This window comes from Nannospalax galili, unplaced genomic scaffold, assembly GCF_000622305.1.
Source record: "Nannospalax galili isolate Female #2095 unplaced genomic scaffold, S.galili_v1.0 scaffold47, whole genome shotgun sequence".
NCBI lineage: Eukaryota > Metazoa > Chordata > Mammalia > Rodentia > Spalacidae > Nannospalax > Nannospalax galili.
In genome coordinates, this window is record NW_008357641.1 from 1464428 (window position 1) to 1481593 (window position 17166).

Sequence of the window (17166 nt, forward strand, 5' to 3'; positions counted from 1 at the left end):
TTCCCCTAATAAGGATGCTGAGGCAGGAGGATCACTTGAGCCCAGGAGTTTGGGACTAGCCTGGAGAACATAGCAAGACCCTGTCTCTTAAAAAAAATAAGAGATTCTAGGGGCTAGAAAGATGGCTCAGAAGTTAAGAGTACTGACTGCTCTTGCAGAAGACCCAGTTTCAAATCCCAGCACCCATGGCAGCTAACAGCCATCTATAACTCCAGTTCCAGGAGATTTGGTGCCCACTTCTGCCCTCTGTGGGCATTACATGACACAGGTGCACTTACACACATGTAGGCATAACACTCATACGAATGAATGAATAAGTAAATAAATCCTAGAAACTGGAGAGATGGCTCAGCAGCACTGGCTGCCCTTGTGGAGGACCTGAGTTTGGTTCTCAGCACCTTCATGGTAGCTAACAACCATCGGTATCTCTGGTTCCAGGGGAATCCAACACCCACTTCTGGCCTCCACAGGCATTGCGCACATGGTGCACTTACATACATGCAGGCAAAATGTACATATGAAAATAAATGATTTTTTAAAGATTAAAGGAAAAAGAAATTCTAGGGCATAGAGATGACTTTCTATGCAATCCTGAGGACCTGAGTGTGAATTCTGAATATCCACATAAAAACTAAGCCCAGTGGTGTGCACCTGTAACCCCAGGGCTTGAGGTCAGAGATGGAAGACTCCGTGGGGTTCACTGGCTAGTCAGCCTAGCCAATCAGTAAGCTCCAGGTTCAGTGAGAGACCCTGCATCAAAAACTAAGATGGAGAGCAAGTGAGAAATACTGACACCAACTTCTGAAGCCTCTGTCCATGCACATTAGGGGTATTGTCAGCTGCACACAGATCTCAGTTCAATTCTGTTACTTTTTCTTCTCTTAAAATGCAAAAGTTTCCATTTATTGCTGTGTGTTTTCAGTGTGTTCTGGCTTCTAAAGACAAGACTCCATTACGCTCCTGTTAGAACGTCTGTCCCTGCTGTCTCCCCCTCGAAGTGCTCCTTTGTCTTGTTCCATCTCCCGTCTGCCTCTGTCTGTTACCTACCTGGGTTTTATCCTCACGGTCAGGGCAGAGAGCGGAGCCAAGAGTCCATGAACTCTGTAGTCCTGTCTTTAGATCCCTATAGAGCTGTTTGGCTTCAGGAAGTAATATAAGAGGGCACACTTCTGCTCAACTGGTCTTCACTTTTTGTTTTTGAGACAGGGTCTCGTGTAGCCCAGGTTGGCTCTGTGTAGCTCAGGCTGGAAGTCACCCTACACCTCCTCCTTCCTGTGACCTTTTATCTTCTTTTCTGGACCTTGAGTCTTTGCTGGAGGGCAGTCTTCCTGAACTCACTGGAACTCTTGCTGTCTCCTCCCTCTCCTGCCTTATGTTTTTTGAGACTGTGTAACAGGCTGGCTGGTCTGGAACTGGTGATGTAAACCAGGTTAGTTTTGCACTTACAGAGATCCATCTGCTTCTGCTTCCCAAGTGCTGGGCTTAAAAGTGTGTGCCCCTACTCAGCCCACTTGGCATTTTTAGAAGTTTCCTGCCTTTTTCTAGAGGTTGCTCTTCCAGCCAAGGATCTTGGACCCTGGGTCTGGAATCACAGCTCTTAGCTCTCCTCACTGGCTTAGGGCTCTGAGGACTTGGTCATAGTTGCAAATTAACAAATGGCTCAGAGGTGCCTCAAGTTTAAAGTGTTTCCCTCTTTTCACCTAAGCAGGAGCCATGGCACATACCTTTTTCCTTCCTGTAAGTGTCCCTTGATCTCAGGAGAGATTTAGTCAGCAAAGACTTGGCTGGAGAGTGTGGCCAAGCCTCCCAGTGGTTGGTGGCCCTGGCTCTTGTCTAGTGATGAAGCTTCTGGGCCCCTGTCAGAGGTTCTACAATTAAATCAGTAGCTTTTGCACAGTGGGGCTTTCAGGGTAGGGCACAGCAGAGCTGGCAAGCAAAGGGCCAGGCAGGCTCTCCCTTGAGAGAGTGAACTCTGTATGTGTGGGGTGTGGGGGGGGCGCGGAGTTCAGTAGGAGTTTGGAGCTTTCTAGCACATCAGTTTGCAATACAGCAAGTGTCAATTTAGAGATGCTGAAGTTAGGCATGCTGGCATGTACCTGTGGTCCCAGCCCCTTGGGAGATGAAACAGAAGAATTGCTGGAGTCCAGCCCCGGAGGTCCAGACCAGCCTGGGCTACATAGTCAGACCCTGATAGAAGAGGAAGAGGAAGAAGAGGAAGAAGGGGAGGGGGAGGAGGAGGAAGAGGAGGGAAGGAAATAAATGGAAGAGGGGCAGAGAGGAGGTGGAGGGAGGGTGAAAAGGATGGAGGAAGAAGTAGAGGAAGAGGGAGGGGGCTAAAGGATGGCTACTGAGCTGTAAAAAGAAATGAAGTTTCTGTGTGTTCCTTTATTGATTCAACAAACATCAAAGAGGGTCTGTGTGCCTAGCACTGAGATGCATCACGGGAGTAGAATGCTGAACCAGACAAATGAGGCTCCTGTCCTTGTGGAATTTGTAATGGGAGGGAAGACATAAACATTGGGGGTGGGGGGTGTAGGAGCAAACATAGACATAATTACTAATTGTGAGGATAGCCAGAAAATACAGTAGGGTTCTGTACTAATGTCCAGGAGCTGCAGTAACAAATCACTGCAGGCTGGGTAGCTTAAAACAGCAGAAGTATTCTCGCTCCCAGTTCTGAGAGCTAGAAACATAAAGTGAACGTAACCCTAGGACCACACTCCCTGCTGAGGCTGCAGGGAGGGTTTCTTGCTGGCCACCTTTGGCTTTCCTGCTGTCTGCTGCATGGTGAAGATAGCTCTATGCTGTAGTCTGTATCTCTGTTTCTGTCTGCTGGGTGTGTTGTCTCTCCTTCTGTCTCTCATAGGGACCCCGGTCTCTGGGTTTTGGTCCCATCAGCTTGTCCTGGTAGGTGCCACTTGAGATAGCTTACCTCCAGAGGTCATTTTTTCAAGTGAGTTCCCAGTCCAATCTCCAGGGCTGTGGCAGGGCGAGTATGGTATGGTTTGTTGTTAGGATGGATGATTGGCGCTACTCACTCGACTCTGGGTTCTGTGGATGGGGAATAGCTAGATGGTACAGATGCCTGGGGCAGCCGTGTCAGTGCTGGTGTGGGTGGAGCTTAATGGGGTGAGCAGAGGGGATAAAGACAGAAAGAGGGTCTAGGGGCTGAAGGGCCAGCCACAGGGCTCTGGAGGCAAATACAGTACGGAACACAGCAGTGTGCCCCCAGAGAAGTTTAGATAGGATGGGATGGACTGGACGAGCTGATGATGTGGCTCAGTGAGTAGAGAGCTTGTCCAACATCGTAGACCCCTGGTTTCCATTCTCAGCTGCAGCAACTAGGTGTGGTGTTGCTCACCTGTGATCCCAGCACTTAAGAGATGGAGGCAGAAGGATCAGGAGTTCAAGGTCATCCTCAGGCTGCATAGAAAGTTCAAGGCCAGCTTGAGCTACATTGCACCCTGTCTCAAAAATAAATATAAATAACATAAATAAGATTATTGAGGTGAAATTCATTTATCAAGAGCCAGATGTGGACCAGTGAAATGGCTTAGAAGGTAAAACAATTGCCACACAAATCAGCTGATGTGAGTGCGATCCCCAGAATGCCATAAAGTTGTCATCTGACTTCCATACACAAAAATAATAATAACGTAAAAACACAAAAATAATAACATACACAAAATAAAAAAATAACTGGTTAAAATAAAAGAGCCAGGCATGGTAATACACACCTGGGATCCCAGTACTTGAGACCCTGAGGGAGAAAAATCCAGTTTGAGGTTGGCCTACGTAACACAGGAGACATTGTCAAAAACAAACAACAAAAAAGAGCTAGAGGTACAGTTCAGTGGTAGAGTGCTTGTCTAGCGTGTGTGAAATCCTGGGTTCAATTCCCAGCATCACAAGAAACAAAGGAAGGGAAGGAGGGAGAGAGGGGAGGCCTTTCTGCAAGATAAGCTGCCCATTCAAAGTTCCAGGTGTTCAGGGTGCAGCCAGTCCCCAGCACCTCACCAGCCCCCCTTCAGGAAAGTCTGTCCCCAGCACCTCACCAGCCCCCCTTCAGGAAAGTCTGTGCCCAGGAGATGCTGCCTCTTCCCTTCTTCCCTCCCCTTCTCCTTTCCAGCTCTCACCTTTCCTCCGCCTTCCCTTCTCCCGTCCCTCCCTCCCGTCTTCCCACTGTCTCTGGTCTTTTCTTGGTCTCACTGTACTCATCCGTTTTAGACATGTCATGTGAGTGAAAACATGAGATTTGTGACCTTTGGTGTCCTGGCTCCTACTGGGGACAGCACTAGGGATCGGTCTGTAGAAGGACTGAAACCCAGGACAGGCCACTGACCACATGGGGTCACCACAAGCCACTCACCCTAGGTCCTGTGCTTGAACACTCGCTCCCTAGCTGAGGTGTTCTGGGAGGCAGTGGAGCCCCCATGGAGACAATGGGTAACAAACAGGGTGGGCCTTGAGGCTCTACAGCCTGGCCCCTCTTCCTATCTGCTCTCTCTCCTGGTCTTTGAAGATGTACTGAGTCTCAGCCATGTGCTCCCACCCCTGTGAGCTTAAACAAACCTCCTGTCTTATGTTGCTTCTTAGCAGATATTCAGTCTTGTTGAGAGAAAAGTGGCCGTGCCCTATTACAGACATTTCTGATCCAAGGAAGGTGGCTTGGCCTTGGGGGGCAGTGCCTGGCAGAGGGCTTGGAGCCTGACTTCAGAATTGGACAGTATGGGACCTGGTGGGTGTGTCAGCAGTGGAGAGGGAAGATGGGCTCAGGAAGGCCCCCGTCACTCTCCCTCCCATATGTGGCAGGGTAACTTGAAGAAGGGCGTGGTTAGGGAGGGAATCAAAGACTTTGGTCTTAGACACTTTCATAGATTGAAGTGTCCCCAAAGCTTGAGGCTCAACCTGGAACCCCAAGATATGGCCTTATTTGGAAATAGAATCTTTGCACTTATAAATGGAGTCAGAGACCAAGGTGGTTACCTGGGGGTTAGTGTTGATTCAGGATTCCATGACAAGTTTTAGCATTTGACCCAAAGGTCACCCCATGAAGACAGTCTGGGGCTGGAGGGATGTAGCCACAAGCCAAGCACTACTGGGAGCCACCAGAGGCTGAAAGTGGCAGGGAGGACCCTCCCCAGAGCCTCCAGAAGAAGCTTGGTCATGCTACCACCCTGGTTTTCAGCAGCCTGCCTCGGGAACAGAAGGGACTCAAATCCCACTGTTTTGAGCCATTGTATTAATCAGCTTTCTGTGGCTATAGCAAAATACCAGAAGCAATTAACTTATAAGGAGAAAAGATTAATTTTGGCTCATGATTCTGTTTGTTCCACTCCAGGATTGAATGGATATGTGGCTTTGGGCCTCTGGTGGAGGAAATGGCTTATGACCAGAATCAGGAAATAGGAGAGAGAGGCAGGGGAGGAAGGGGGGGGGCGGTGAGCCAGCCACAGTCCGGCACACTTCCAGCTCCTTCGTCCCTCTGGGCTCCACCTTAATTTGTCTCTTTCATTTGTTGATTCCTCCCTTCCTTTCCCTCCTCCCTTCCCCTCCTTTCCCCCTTGCTCCTTCTCCTTTCCTCTTTCCTGTTCTCCCTCCCTCTAGCCTTCCCTCCAGGCTCTTAGCCAGGGCTAGCCTGGAATTCTTGCTCCTCCTGCCTCAGCCTGACTAGGCTCCTCTCTTGATTTTGCCCCTACTTTCTGTAGCTCTTCTCTGGAACCCAGCCTTTATTTGAACACATGGACCTTTTGGTGCCCCTGGGTACTTGTCTGCCTGCCCTGGGTGTGACAGTATATGCTATAACAGCCGTTAGAGATGAAGACAGACACCCCAACAAAGTTGCAAGTGGTTGCGAAGGCAGGAGAGGGCTCAGTTGTCATTAGGGCCACACTGTAGAGGGGAAATGACAGAAAACACTGGGTCTGTCTGTTTCCTTCCTGCCAGACAATGACCCATTGTCCAAACCAACCTGAAGGCAGGGGATATGGGATGTGCCACCTGCCAGGGCAGCAAGAGACTTTTTTGGAGCTACACAGACTCAAAAATGCGTGAGACTCCAAGAAGAGGGAGGAAGACAGGTAGGGGTGGGTAGTTAGTCTCCTGAAAGCCAGTGAGGCAACCACACTGCAGCCCAGGACCGTGTGTGTGTGTGTGTGTGTGTGTGTGTGTGTGTGTGCATGTGGAGGCCAGTGGTCAAATTTAACTCTCCTTCCTCAGAAGGTTAAAAAAAAAATTTAGCCAGGTGTGATGGCACACGCCTTTAGTCCTAGCACTTGGGGGGCAGAGGCCGATGGATCTCTGTGCGTTCGAGGTCAGCCTGGTCTACATAGTGAGTTCCAGGCAACCTGGGGCTACAGGGAGACCCTGTCTCAAAAAGACCAAATAAAAATTGTTTTTAGTTACAGCTGGATATGATGATACAACCTTTAGCCTCAGCAGGTGGGTCTCTGGGACTTTCAGGTCTACATAGCGCATTCCAGCCAGCCAGGGGTACAGGAATATCCTGATTTTAAAACATTTAAAATTTTCATCTACTTATTTATTGTTGTGTGTGTGCTTGGTGTATGCATGCCTGCCACAGGGCATATGTGGAGGTCAGAAGACAACTTGAAGGAGTTGATTCTGTTCTTTGGCCACATGGATCGAAATCAGGTTATCAGGCTTGACAGTAGGCATCTTTACCCACTGAGCCATCTTCCCAGCCCCCAAGCTTGTTTGTTTATTTATAGTCAAAGTGTATAAATGCTTTGCATGTTTGTAAGTGCACCATGTGCATGCAGTGCCCAGAGACACCAGAAGAGGGCATCAGATACCCTAGAACTAGAGTTACAGACTTTTGTCAGCCTCCATGTAGGTACTGGGAACAGAACCTAGGTCCTCTGGAACAGCAGCCAGCTCTGCCATCCATCTCTAGCCCCACTAACCTTGTTTTTTGAGAGAAAGTCTCTCATTGGAACACGGGGCTCTTGATTCATCTAAGCTATTGGCCAGGAGCTGCAGGGATCCACCTCCTTCCACCCCCAGAGCCTGTCTGATGTGGGGCATGTTGAATTTTTCATGTTTCAGCTTCTTTTCCTTAAGTACTAGTACAGCTAAATTATGGATTTAACTTGAGAGGAAACACTGCCACACAGGTCAGTCTGGGGAGGGCCTGGGGACAGGTCCTAGAACCTGGCAGGTGCTAGGCAGATGCTCTCTTAAGTCCCACGTAGCACTTAAGTTCTGTTTTTACATTTTGTTTATTTTGTGTGTATATGGGTGTGTGTGCATGTGGAAGTTAGACGACAACTTTCAGGAGCTGGTTCTATCCTTCCATCTTGTGGGTACCTGGGACTGAACTTAGATTATCAGTTTTGGCACCAAGTGCCTTTACCCATTAAGCCATCTCACTAGCCCCTCAGATCCCCTTTTAGAAATGGCAGAATGGGGCCGGAGATATAGCGCAGCAGTTAAGAACACTGATTGTTCTTGGAGAAGACCTGGGTTCGAATCCTAGCACCCACATGGCAGCTAACAACTGTCTGGCATCATTTCTTTCTCTAAGAAAAGGAGATTTGTAATATTTCTTCTCCAGTTTACTGAGATGCATCGTCAGCTTGTATTGAAAATGTCTTTTATTTTTTTGGTCTTTTTGAGACAGGGTTCCCCTGTAGCCCCAGCTGTCCTGGAACTTACTATGTAGACCAGGCTGGCCTTGAACCCACAGAGATCTGCCTGCCTCTGCCTCCCGAGTGCTGCAAAATATAGCCTTATAAAGTCAGTTGATTCACATGAGAAAGTCAGATATACGCTCTTGCTGACCCTCCATTTCTGTATTTTGGAACCGATGCTGCAGAGAAAACTCCCACAAACACACAAAGATGCAGTCTGAGTCTGGCCTGCTTGGTCTATGATGGAGAGCAGACAAAGTCCTGGGGAGTGTGGGATAAATGATGGCCGCCAGGTTCGGAGCCTTTCTCAGCCTTTTCAAAGCATGAGACCATCCTATGAAGCAGCAGTGCTGCCCACAATGCATGAGGCCCTGCAGACCCGGGGCCTTCACTAGGACGGCATCTCTGGGAGGGGGTTGCAGCTCTTGAGTTTCATTCAGCTAATTGGGGCTGTCTTTTCAGTGAGAGTGATTGACATACTCAGGTAAACAACTCATACAAATACTGTATTCTGTAAATTGATGTGGTGGAGGCCACAGCAACAGGGGGACAGAGAGGACTGAGGTTTTAGATCTGGTAAGGAGAGAATGAACAGGGAAGGACAGGGTGGGAAAGGAAGGGGAGGTGACGGCAGGAAGTCAAGTTTGCAAGTGGTAGACCCTCTCTTAAAAAGCAACAGTTGGGGCTGGGCTTGGTGGCGCACACCTTTAATCCCAGCACTTGGGAGGCAGAGGAGGGCAGGAAGTCAAGTTTGCATCCAGTTAAACAAGTGGTAGACCCTCTCTTAAAAAGCAATAGTTGGGGCCGGGCTTGGTGGCGCACGCCTTTAATCCCAGCACTCGGGAGGCAGAGGCAGGCGGATCTCTGTGAGTTCAAGGCCAGCCTGGTCTACATAGTGAGTTCCAGGACAGCTGGGGCTACAGGGATACCCTGTCTCAAAAAGACCAAAAAAAAGAAAGCAACAATTGGGGACTGGAGAGATGACTCAGCAGTTAAGAGCACTGGCTGCTCTTGCAGAGAACCCAACACCCACATGGCAGCTTACAGCCATCTGTAGCTCCAGTTTCACAGGATCCAGCACCCTCTTCTGACCACCTCAGGCATTGCATAACAAGGGTGCACTTATATACATGCAGGCAATACACAAATACACGTAAAATAAAAGTGATTTAAAAAAAATCAACAGTAGGGGCTGGAGAGATGGCTCAGTGGTTAAGAACACTGGTTGTTCTTGCAGAAGACCCAGGTTCAAATCCCAGCACCCACATGGCAGCTAACAACTGTCCGTAGCTCCAGTTCCAGGGGATCCGACAGCCTCTTCTGTCTTCTGCAGACATTACACGACATGGGTGCACTTACCTACATGCAGGCAATACACGCATACACAAAAAAGAAAAATAAATTTTAAAAGGAGCTTTAAAATCTTAAAAAATCAACAATAGAGGGGGAGGGAGGAAGAGAGGAGAGAGGGATGGATTGGGAAGAAGGGTTAGAAAGAGAAAGGAAGGGGAGAAGCAGGGAGGGGCAGGCAAGGACAGCAGGAATGGTACTGGCCACATCAGTTGTAATTAAATATAAGACAGTTCATTGCTTAGTTACGATGAGATGAACCTCATCTTGTGCGCTCACAGCATATTAAATTTTCTGGTCTTTGGAGGGACAGGAATAAACAATTGAAATGGCTCTCATCTGTTGACTAGCACTGTTCTGTGCCCCACGTGCATCCAAGCATGTCTCTCATGACTCTCAGATGCTGCTTTTCACGGTTCACACGAGGAAACTGAGGCTCGGAGGAAGTCAGCACCCGAAGTCAAAGCCACACCCCACATGTGACCCCCACGGTCTTTCAGCTCTTGCTGGGTCATTTGTTACGGGAGGTCTGTCACCTATGCTGGCCTCAAACTCATAGCCCACCTGCACTGTTTCCCTTGCACAGGTTCCCAGTGTGCCACAAATGTGTTGTATCCTGTGAATGGCTCTTTTCAGAACCCAAACCTTGGATGATATTATGAAACAAACAACATGTCAAATTTACATCTCTTTTCTTTCTTTCTTTTCTTTTCTTTTCTTTTCTTTCCTTTTCTTTTCCTTTTCTTTTCTTTTCTTTTCTTTTTTTTTGAGACAGGGTCTCACTCTGAAGCCCTGGCTGGCCTGGAATGTGCTGGGTAGACCAAGCTGGACTTGAACTCAGAGATCTGCCTGCCTCTGCCTTCCCAATGCTGGGATTAAAGGCAAACGTGACCACTCCCAGCCAGCTACACAGGTTCTTGAAGCCACAATGTATCACTTCGTTCTCTGTCCTGGAGTGAGGTGCAGGTCCTGACACATGCCTGGGGGGAGGTCTGCACTGAGCACTGGGTGGGTCTGCTGGGCTACAGCCCATAAGCCTTGACCTTCTGGTGGCTGGCCTTGGTGTTGAATGCCCATGCTGCCCAGTTGGGATGTGGTTCCTTCCAGAGTTTGCTGGGCAGAGTGTTGGAGAGCAACCCTTCTGCAGTATACTGAAGAGTTTGAAGTCCTGTCTGAAAACTTGAGGCTTTCTGGAATTAGTGGAAGTTGGGGTGATCATTCAGGGTGACTTTCAGATGTACTCACAGGGCTGTGACCCAACACACAGTAATTGATGTCTGAGGAATTCTTGTGGGATGGGACTGTGGCTTAGTGACAGAGTACTTGCCTAGTGTGCATGCTAGGTTGGTCCTTGGCACCATCATTGAGGGAGCTTATTGAATGGTAGCAGTTGGCTGGAACTTGGGTGAAGTGTAGTCTGTTGGGTAAAGGTCCCAAGGCAGGCCTGGGCATGGCAGTGTATACCTGTGATCCCAGCGCTCAGGATTCTATGGCAGGAGGATCATGAGTTCAAGGCCAGCCTGGGTTACATAGCAATATCTTGTCTCAAAAACAAAAATAAGTCCAGTGAACCCTCCAGTTTGTTTTTTTTTTATGTGTATGAACATGATGCCTACACGTGTGTAAGTGTACCTGTGTCATGCAGTGTCCCTGGAGAACAGAAGAGGGTGCCAGAGCCCCTGGAACTGGAGTTATGGATGCTTGTTATCATCTGTTCTTCAGCAAGAACAGCTGGTGTTCTTAACCGCTGAGCTATCTTTCCAACCCCAAACCCTCCAATTTTTAAACATAGGCAAAATTGTGATTGAAGGTGTGGCAAGTAAGGGCTAGGTGTGACTCAGTGAGTGCTTGACTAGCATTCGTGAGGTCTGGTTCTAGCCCATGCCCCACAGAAAGAAGCAGAAGAGAAAATGTCCAGTGGGAAACCTGACTTCCAAAAGCCTAGCACCGAGGCTGGGATGCAGCTCAGTGGCAGAGCACTTACCTAGCATGTGTGGGACCTGGGTTCCATCCTGGCACCAGGAAAAGAAAGACACAAGTAAAATGAAAGTGTGGAGCTTGGTTGGTATGTCTGAGTGAAGCCTCACGTCTGTCATTCCTTTTTAAATTTTAACAATTAAAAAAAAAATCTTCGCAGGCCTTCGTTTCCTCTGACAGAACTAAGAACAGATCCCACCCTGTGGGAGAGTTGCCAGAGATTTCAGGGAGCACAGTCACAGCCATACCGGCTGGCGGTATTCCATGATCCACAGCCACCGCCATTGCAGCTGAGCTGTCAGCAGTCCCGCGGTTCAATGGTAGCATTTGTCTATTGGAGTGAAGAGTAGGTTTCAGACACCCAGGTCTCCAATACCTTATGCTATAACTGGTACTGCAGTTCATGGAGCTGGCATGGGAACCGGTCTGTTCAAAGTCCCTCAGCACACACCCCTCAAAGCCCACCTTAGACAAGGTCGCCTGAGCGACCATACCACATTTGAGGCTGGAGCTGAGGTGGGATGGAGGGTGTCATAAAGAGCAGGTTGGATGACCAGGTTCCAAGGGCTACTGAGGTGTGGATCCCACAGATACCCACTTTGAGAACTAATTTTTCTTTGATGGACTGATTCCCAAAAGGCAACCCTCTGCCAGAAGGTACTGTCTGCCTTCCTGTGAGCAGGTGCTGAGTCATTTCCAGAGTCCAGGATCTTCTGTGGGTCCCATTGAGCTTTGTGGGGGAGGCTGAGGTTCATGTACTTGCCCAAGACTGTGCACTCTTGGCTTCTGTAGCCCCTGGGGAGGGAGCTCAGCTTGCTGGCTTCCTGGCAGACTGACCTCTCCTTCCAGCTCCTTGCCTCTGGCCTCCTTGCTGCCCCAAGACTCTGGATCCCCAGCAGTCAGGGAGCTGCCCAGTGGAACATGAATCACTCAGAGCAGCTATGAAATGCAGCCTGGGCTTAAATCAGGGTGAGATCAAGCAGAGGGAGATGGGGCAAAGAAGGCACCACCCCTAGCCCAACTTTCCACCTCTGCCTTAGGAGCCGCCTCTCTGGGAACATCCAACTTAATCTCGACCCTACTGTGATTTTTCTCTGAAATGTGTACGTCATGTGTGTTCACATGTGTGAGTGTGTGGATGGGGGAATGCATGTGCTTGTGGAGGCCAGAGGACAGCTGGATCTCATCCTCCGGAACTGTCTGCTTCCTTTAAGACAGGGTCTCTCATTGGCCTGAACTCGCCAATTAGACCAGGCTGGCCAGAGAGCCCCAGCCTCCTGCCTCTGCTTCCTCAGTGCTGGGGTTACAGACCTGTATTACCACACCTGGCAGGATGGGATTCAGACCCTCAAGCTTGCTAGCCGAGTGCTTTAGCCACCACATTATCGTCCCAGCCCTGACTGGGGTCCTAATATGCCCTCCAGGGAGGGATCTGAGGTGCAGTGGAGGGTGGAGGATGAGATGCAGAGACCAGCACCTTCCCTCCTCCTCCCTCTACATGTGTTTACTGAGCTCCAGCCTGTAGCATGCTCTCTTGGGCACTAGACAAACCATGAGCAACAGAGACCCAAAGCAAACTCCTGCCTGAATCAAACCCAGTTGTCTCATGGGGAAGATGACAGGTAAGATAAAGAAAGAAAAGTCAGCAGAAGTTTAGATGAAGGGGGGGGAGCGTAAGCAGAGGAAGACTGAAGGAACTCACCCTTTGAGGAACCTAACAGGAAGTGGGGGAGGGGTGTCCATGTCTGCAGAAGACCTTCTAGGAGCATGGGTGAGTGCAGGTCCTGTGGCAAGTGCCTGGAATAGTGTGAATCTGGAGGAGACTTGGTAGCTGGAGGCTGAGCACAGGGGAGATGGGTCAGGAGGTGATGAGAGCCTCTGTGGGCTACAGAGCACCCAGCCTTCCTGAGGGAGACGGGTTCTGTTGAAAGACTGAGAATGTATACACACTGTAATTGGAACTTTCTGCTGCCTGCCCACCCCAGCATTACTTTTGTTTCATGGTGATGCAGCAAGTGATCTTCTCAGCCCCTGTCCAGAGTGAGGGGTATCTGGGATTCTTGAGCTCTCTGGGCATTGGGATGTGAAGAAAACTCAGAGAAGGCAGAGCCTCACCCCTTCTGGGGTGACTCAGAGCTGCAATTACCTGGGCTCCACCCACCCCAGAAATAGATTGGAGGCAACGGAGCTCTGAAAGGCTGGTCCTGACTCAGCAGGAAGGTGCGTGGCTGAGGCTGCATTCCTAAGGCCTGAGCATTGAGAGCTGTCACCACAGTGGCCAAAGCCAGGGCCACCACCACTGACTCCAACAAACAGGTCTGTGGAAGGACATATGTCAGCTTGCATGTCTAGATTTAACAGAAAGAAGAATGCCGCCAGGAGCACCTGCCGTGCCAGGACTGAAGTTTAGGGTCTGCCTAGCCTTCAGGGTGACTTGGAGGCCAGCCTGGGTGACTGTGAGAACATGGTCTGTTTCACAGCAAAAAGAGGACTGACAATATTGCTCAGTGGTAGAGCACTGGCCTAGTATGCATAAGTCCCGGGGTTCCAATGCCAGCACTGCTAAAAGAAATAACTAAAATACAATGAAGAAGGAAGGAAGAATGGGCCGCCCTCTCTGCCTTCTGCATGGGCCCTTCAGACCGGGGGTGCTAGGTCAGAAGCCTATGCAGTAGAAACCCTATTGATGTAGCAGGCCATCAAAGCAGTTCACGCTGCCAGCTTTCTGGGAGCGTGCCTGGCCCAGAGCTGAGCCGCAAAGGCAGTTCATGGCAAGGGAGAAGGCAGGTCCACGTGGAAGCAGCCGCCGGCCTGGGCTGACTGGGAGGGGAAGCAAGTCTCATTCAATGGTGGGGCCAGGCAAGGGCTTTGCCCTGCTTTCTGTGTGTGCAAATATTGTCTCTTGTTTTCAGGGCTGCAGGGTGAGGGTGGGGAGTGTTTGTGCAGCACCGCCCAGCTTTGTTCTATGACTGGCAGCTGGTAGGCAGGAAGACAGTCACATATAATGGGCAGTGGCCAGCTTTTGTTATCTGCCCAGATTGCCCTGAGAATTCTCTTTACTTGGCACTGCTGTTTGCAGCTGGGTGGTGAGGCACAGGCCAGAGGAGGATTTCCTTTCCTATTCCCTAAGTTGCTGGCTCTATATTTTCTGATTCCTTCACTATTTTTCTACCTAGAAAATGGGTTCAGGTTTCAACTCCATCCCAGCCTCCATGGGGTGGTTTGTTGTAGCCTCCAGAAGGCCAAATCTAGCCAGGCAGTGGTGACACCTGCCTTTCCAGTATTTGAGAGGCTGAGGTAGGAGGATGGTGAGTTTGAGGCCAGCCTGGGTTACAGAGCCAGACATGAATCAAAACAAAGCAAAATACCAAACATTTAGATTCCAAGCAGAGACCAAGCCTGAGATAGCGTGTTTGATCCTGGCAGAATAGGGGGTTTCTCTGTCCCCTGGGGGCACACCCTGCCCCACACACCCTGTCCAGGCTGGGGCCTCAGGGTACATGTCCAGCACCCACTTCCCCATATGTAGACCTCTGCTCCATTGGCCTGGGGCTGCTTCTGAGACATCAAGCTTGGGATGGGGTGCCCTTGTTGATGGGCTGGTTAGCCTGTCACACCCTAGTTTTGAGAGGAGCAAGATGAGCTCTCCCCAGCTGCTGAGGCCCTGTGGTACCCAACAACAGACAGCTCTCAGGGTATAGGAAAGACCTTTTCCCTGGGGTGGGTGAGAGAGACAGGTGGGGCACTTCCCTTCCTCCAGATCTTCTGAGATGCCTGCTCTGTTTTTGTTTTTGTTTTTTTAGGATTTATTTTATTTTTCATTAAGTGTATTCATGTGTGTGTGCAGGTACCTGTGGAGGCCAGAAGAGGGCATTGGATTCCCCTGGAACTGGAGGGGGAGTTGTGAGCTGCTTGATGCAGGTGCTAGGAACTGAACCTGGGTCTTCTGTGAGAGCAGTACACCCTTTTAACTGCTGAGCCATCTCTCCTGCTCCCCATACTCTTTTTGAATTGAGGTGAAATTAACATTGGATATGTTAAAGTGACTTAAGTTGCTGGCATGGTGTTATGCAACTTTGTATCTAGTTCTCAAACAAGAAAACTCACTCTCCCCTCCCTCAGCCCCCAGCTTCCAGAAAGCTACTTGCTGCCTCTAAGGGTCTGCTAGTTCTGTGCAAAGCAGTGCACCACGTGCTCTTCTGTGTTTGGCCCTTTTCCTTAGCCGCCTGATTTCATGGTTCATCTGTGGTAAAATGTGCACTGGGGCTTCACTTTTAGGGCTGAGTAATATTCCCCACTGTGGGTAGAGTGCATTTCTTGTGCACTTTGGTCACTTGAGCCTTCTACTTTTCAGCAATTGATCAAGAACTGTGGTGCTCCTGACACTCATGTGGGAGTAGTTACTTGAGTTCTTACTTCCTGATTCTTTGGGGTCTATACCTCGGAGTAGAATCCCTATATTGGATGGTAATTCTGTTCTTAGCCTTGTGAAGAAATGCCAGACTGTTCCAGGTGCGTGTGTGTGTGTGTGTGTGTGTGTGTGTGTGTGTGTGCAAGCAAAGGCTGGAGGTCAGCATTGGGTGCCTTCAGTAACTCTCACAGAACCTAGAGCTCTGGTTTCAGTTAGGGTGGCTGGCAAGTGAGCTCTAGAGAGCCACCTAACTCCATTCTCCTCTTTCCCAGCACCTGGTTATCAACACACCCAGCTTTTATATGGGTGCTGGGACTGGAACTCAGGTCTTCATGCCGTCGTGATGTGCATGTTACTGACTAAGCCACCATCCACCATCCATCCAGCACACTGACTACTACGTTGAACTCACAGCCATTGTCTCCTTTCCTTGCCTTTCCTCCATAGCACACACTGTCTTGTTCTAGAACACTGTGACCCATTGTCACATAAATCATCCTCCGAATCCAGAAGAGAATGATTCCTGAGTTCCTGTCTATAACATGGTGATGTGTTTGCACAGAGCCTGTACCCCTCCCCCAGAAACATCAACTGACTCTAAGTGACTTGAAGATCTGATTCAGGGCCACATGATGTTACTGGTTCTGTAATGTGTTGTTAGATTCATGGGTGTTGCGTGTGCATACAGAGGGCTGGCTACACTTGCATGGTGCGGCACCATGTTCAGTGTCCGTGTGATGGAGCTCCTTCCTTTACCTGCTTCTCTGACTTCAGGAACTTTATCTCTCTTGCCCTCAGCACTGCCTATAGTGGTGGGAACACAGCCTGCCCCATGGCTGATGCTGAGCCCTAGGGTTTGCAGTGATTGATGTTGGTGAGGTGGAGATGGACATCTGTATGGTTTTTTTTTTTTTTTTTAAAGTTGTATCCAAGGGGGTGGAAAGAATGGAAGAGCTGGAGAGAGGGGTGGAGCAGTATGCAATGCTGACTTGGGGACCCAGCATGGTGGTTGCATTCTTGAGCTCCCAACAGTAGCAATAACCCACCCAAGATTGCGCCCTTCAACATCCTGTCATGGAGGGAAGGCCCTACCCATCCCTGAAGATCTACAGATAGTCAGTACTGCTGGGGAAAGAGAGATGCTGTCTTCAGTGGTGTAGTCACTGGCAAGGTGCCCATGCCCCTGTAAACAACCCTAATGAAACTCACTAGGTCAAAAAAGTAAAAACACAGAATGAAAAAGAAGGGGGTTGAGAAAAGGATGGGAGGCGGTGGGTGTGGGGGGCCGAGAAGAGGTATGAGTGTTAATGTCATGTGAAACTAGTGTATGTTAATAAAAACATGTTTTTAAAAAGTCACAGGCACAGGGCTGGGCGTGGCAGGGCTGAGCCCCAGACAGGCAGGCATGTGACTGTGCATGCCAAGGGGACAGGGATGCAGAGATGAGGGAGCAGATGCTGGAAAGATGCTCCTTAACTCCCACACTCCCTTTGAATATATGATCCTCGCCACCATCATTGCGAACTGTATTGTCCTGGCCCTGGAGCAGCACCTCCCAGACGATGACAAGACCCCAATGTCTGAGCGGCTGGTGAGTGCCATTACCCTTGAGCGCCCCTGGTGTAGATGGTGGAGGGCAGAGGGATCTAGGTCCTGGCGCTGGGAGCTGCCTGCCACCCCACCCTTAAACCCAGTTGACCTGGTGTCCACAGGGAAAGGACAGTGGAGCCACATTGTCCCTGAAAGCATCACATCAAATAACAATTAGTATTTTCT

The 17166-nt window shown here is 49.7% G+C and overlaps 1 protein-coding gene across 1 annotated transcript in view; it reads left to right on the forward strand.

Annotated features, from left to right (window-relative positions):
- The window catches only part of Cacna1a (calcium voltage-gated channel subunit alpha1 A), a 252884-nt gene that overhangs the window by 31390 nt on the left and 204328 nt on the right, over positions 1-17166 (forward strand). Inside the window, exon 2 of the mRNA XM_029557367.1 lies at positions 16876-16981. Within this exon, the coding sequence (XP_029413227.1) occupies positions 16876-16981 (106 nt within the window). The remainder of the gene's footprint in view (positions 1-16875; positions 16982-17166) is intronic.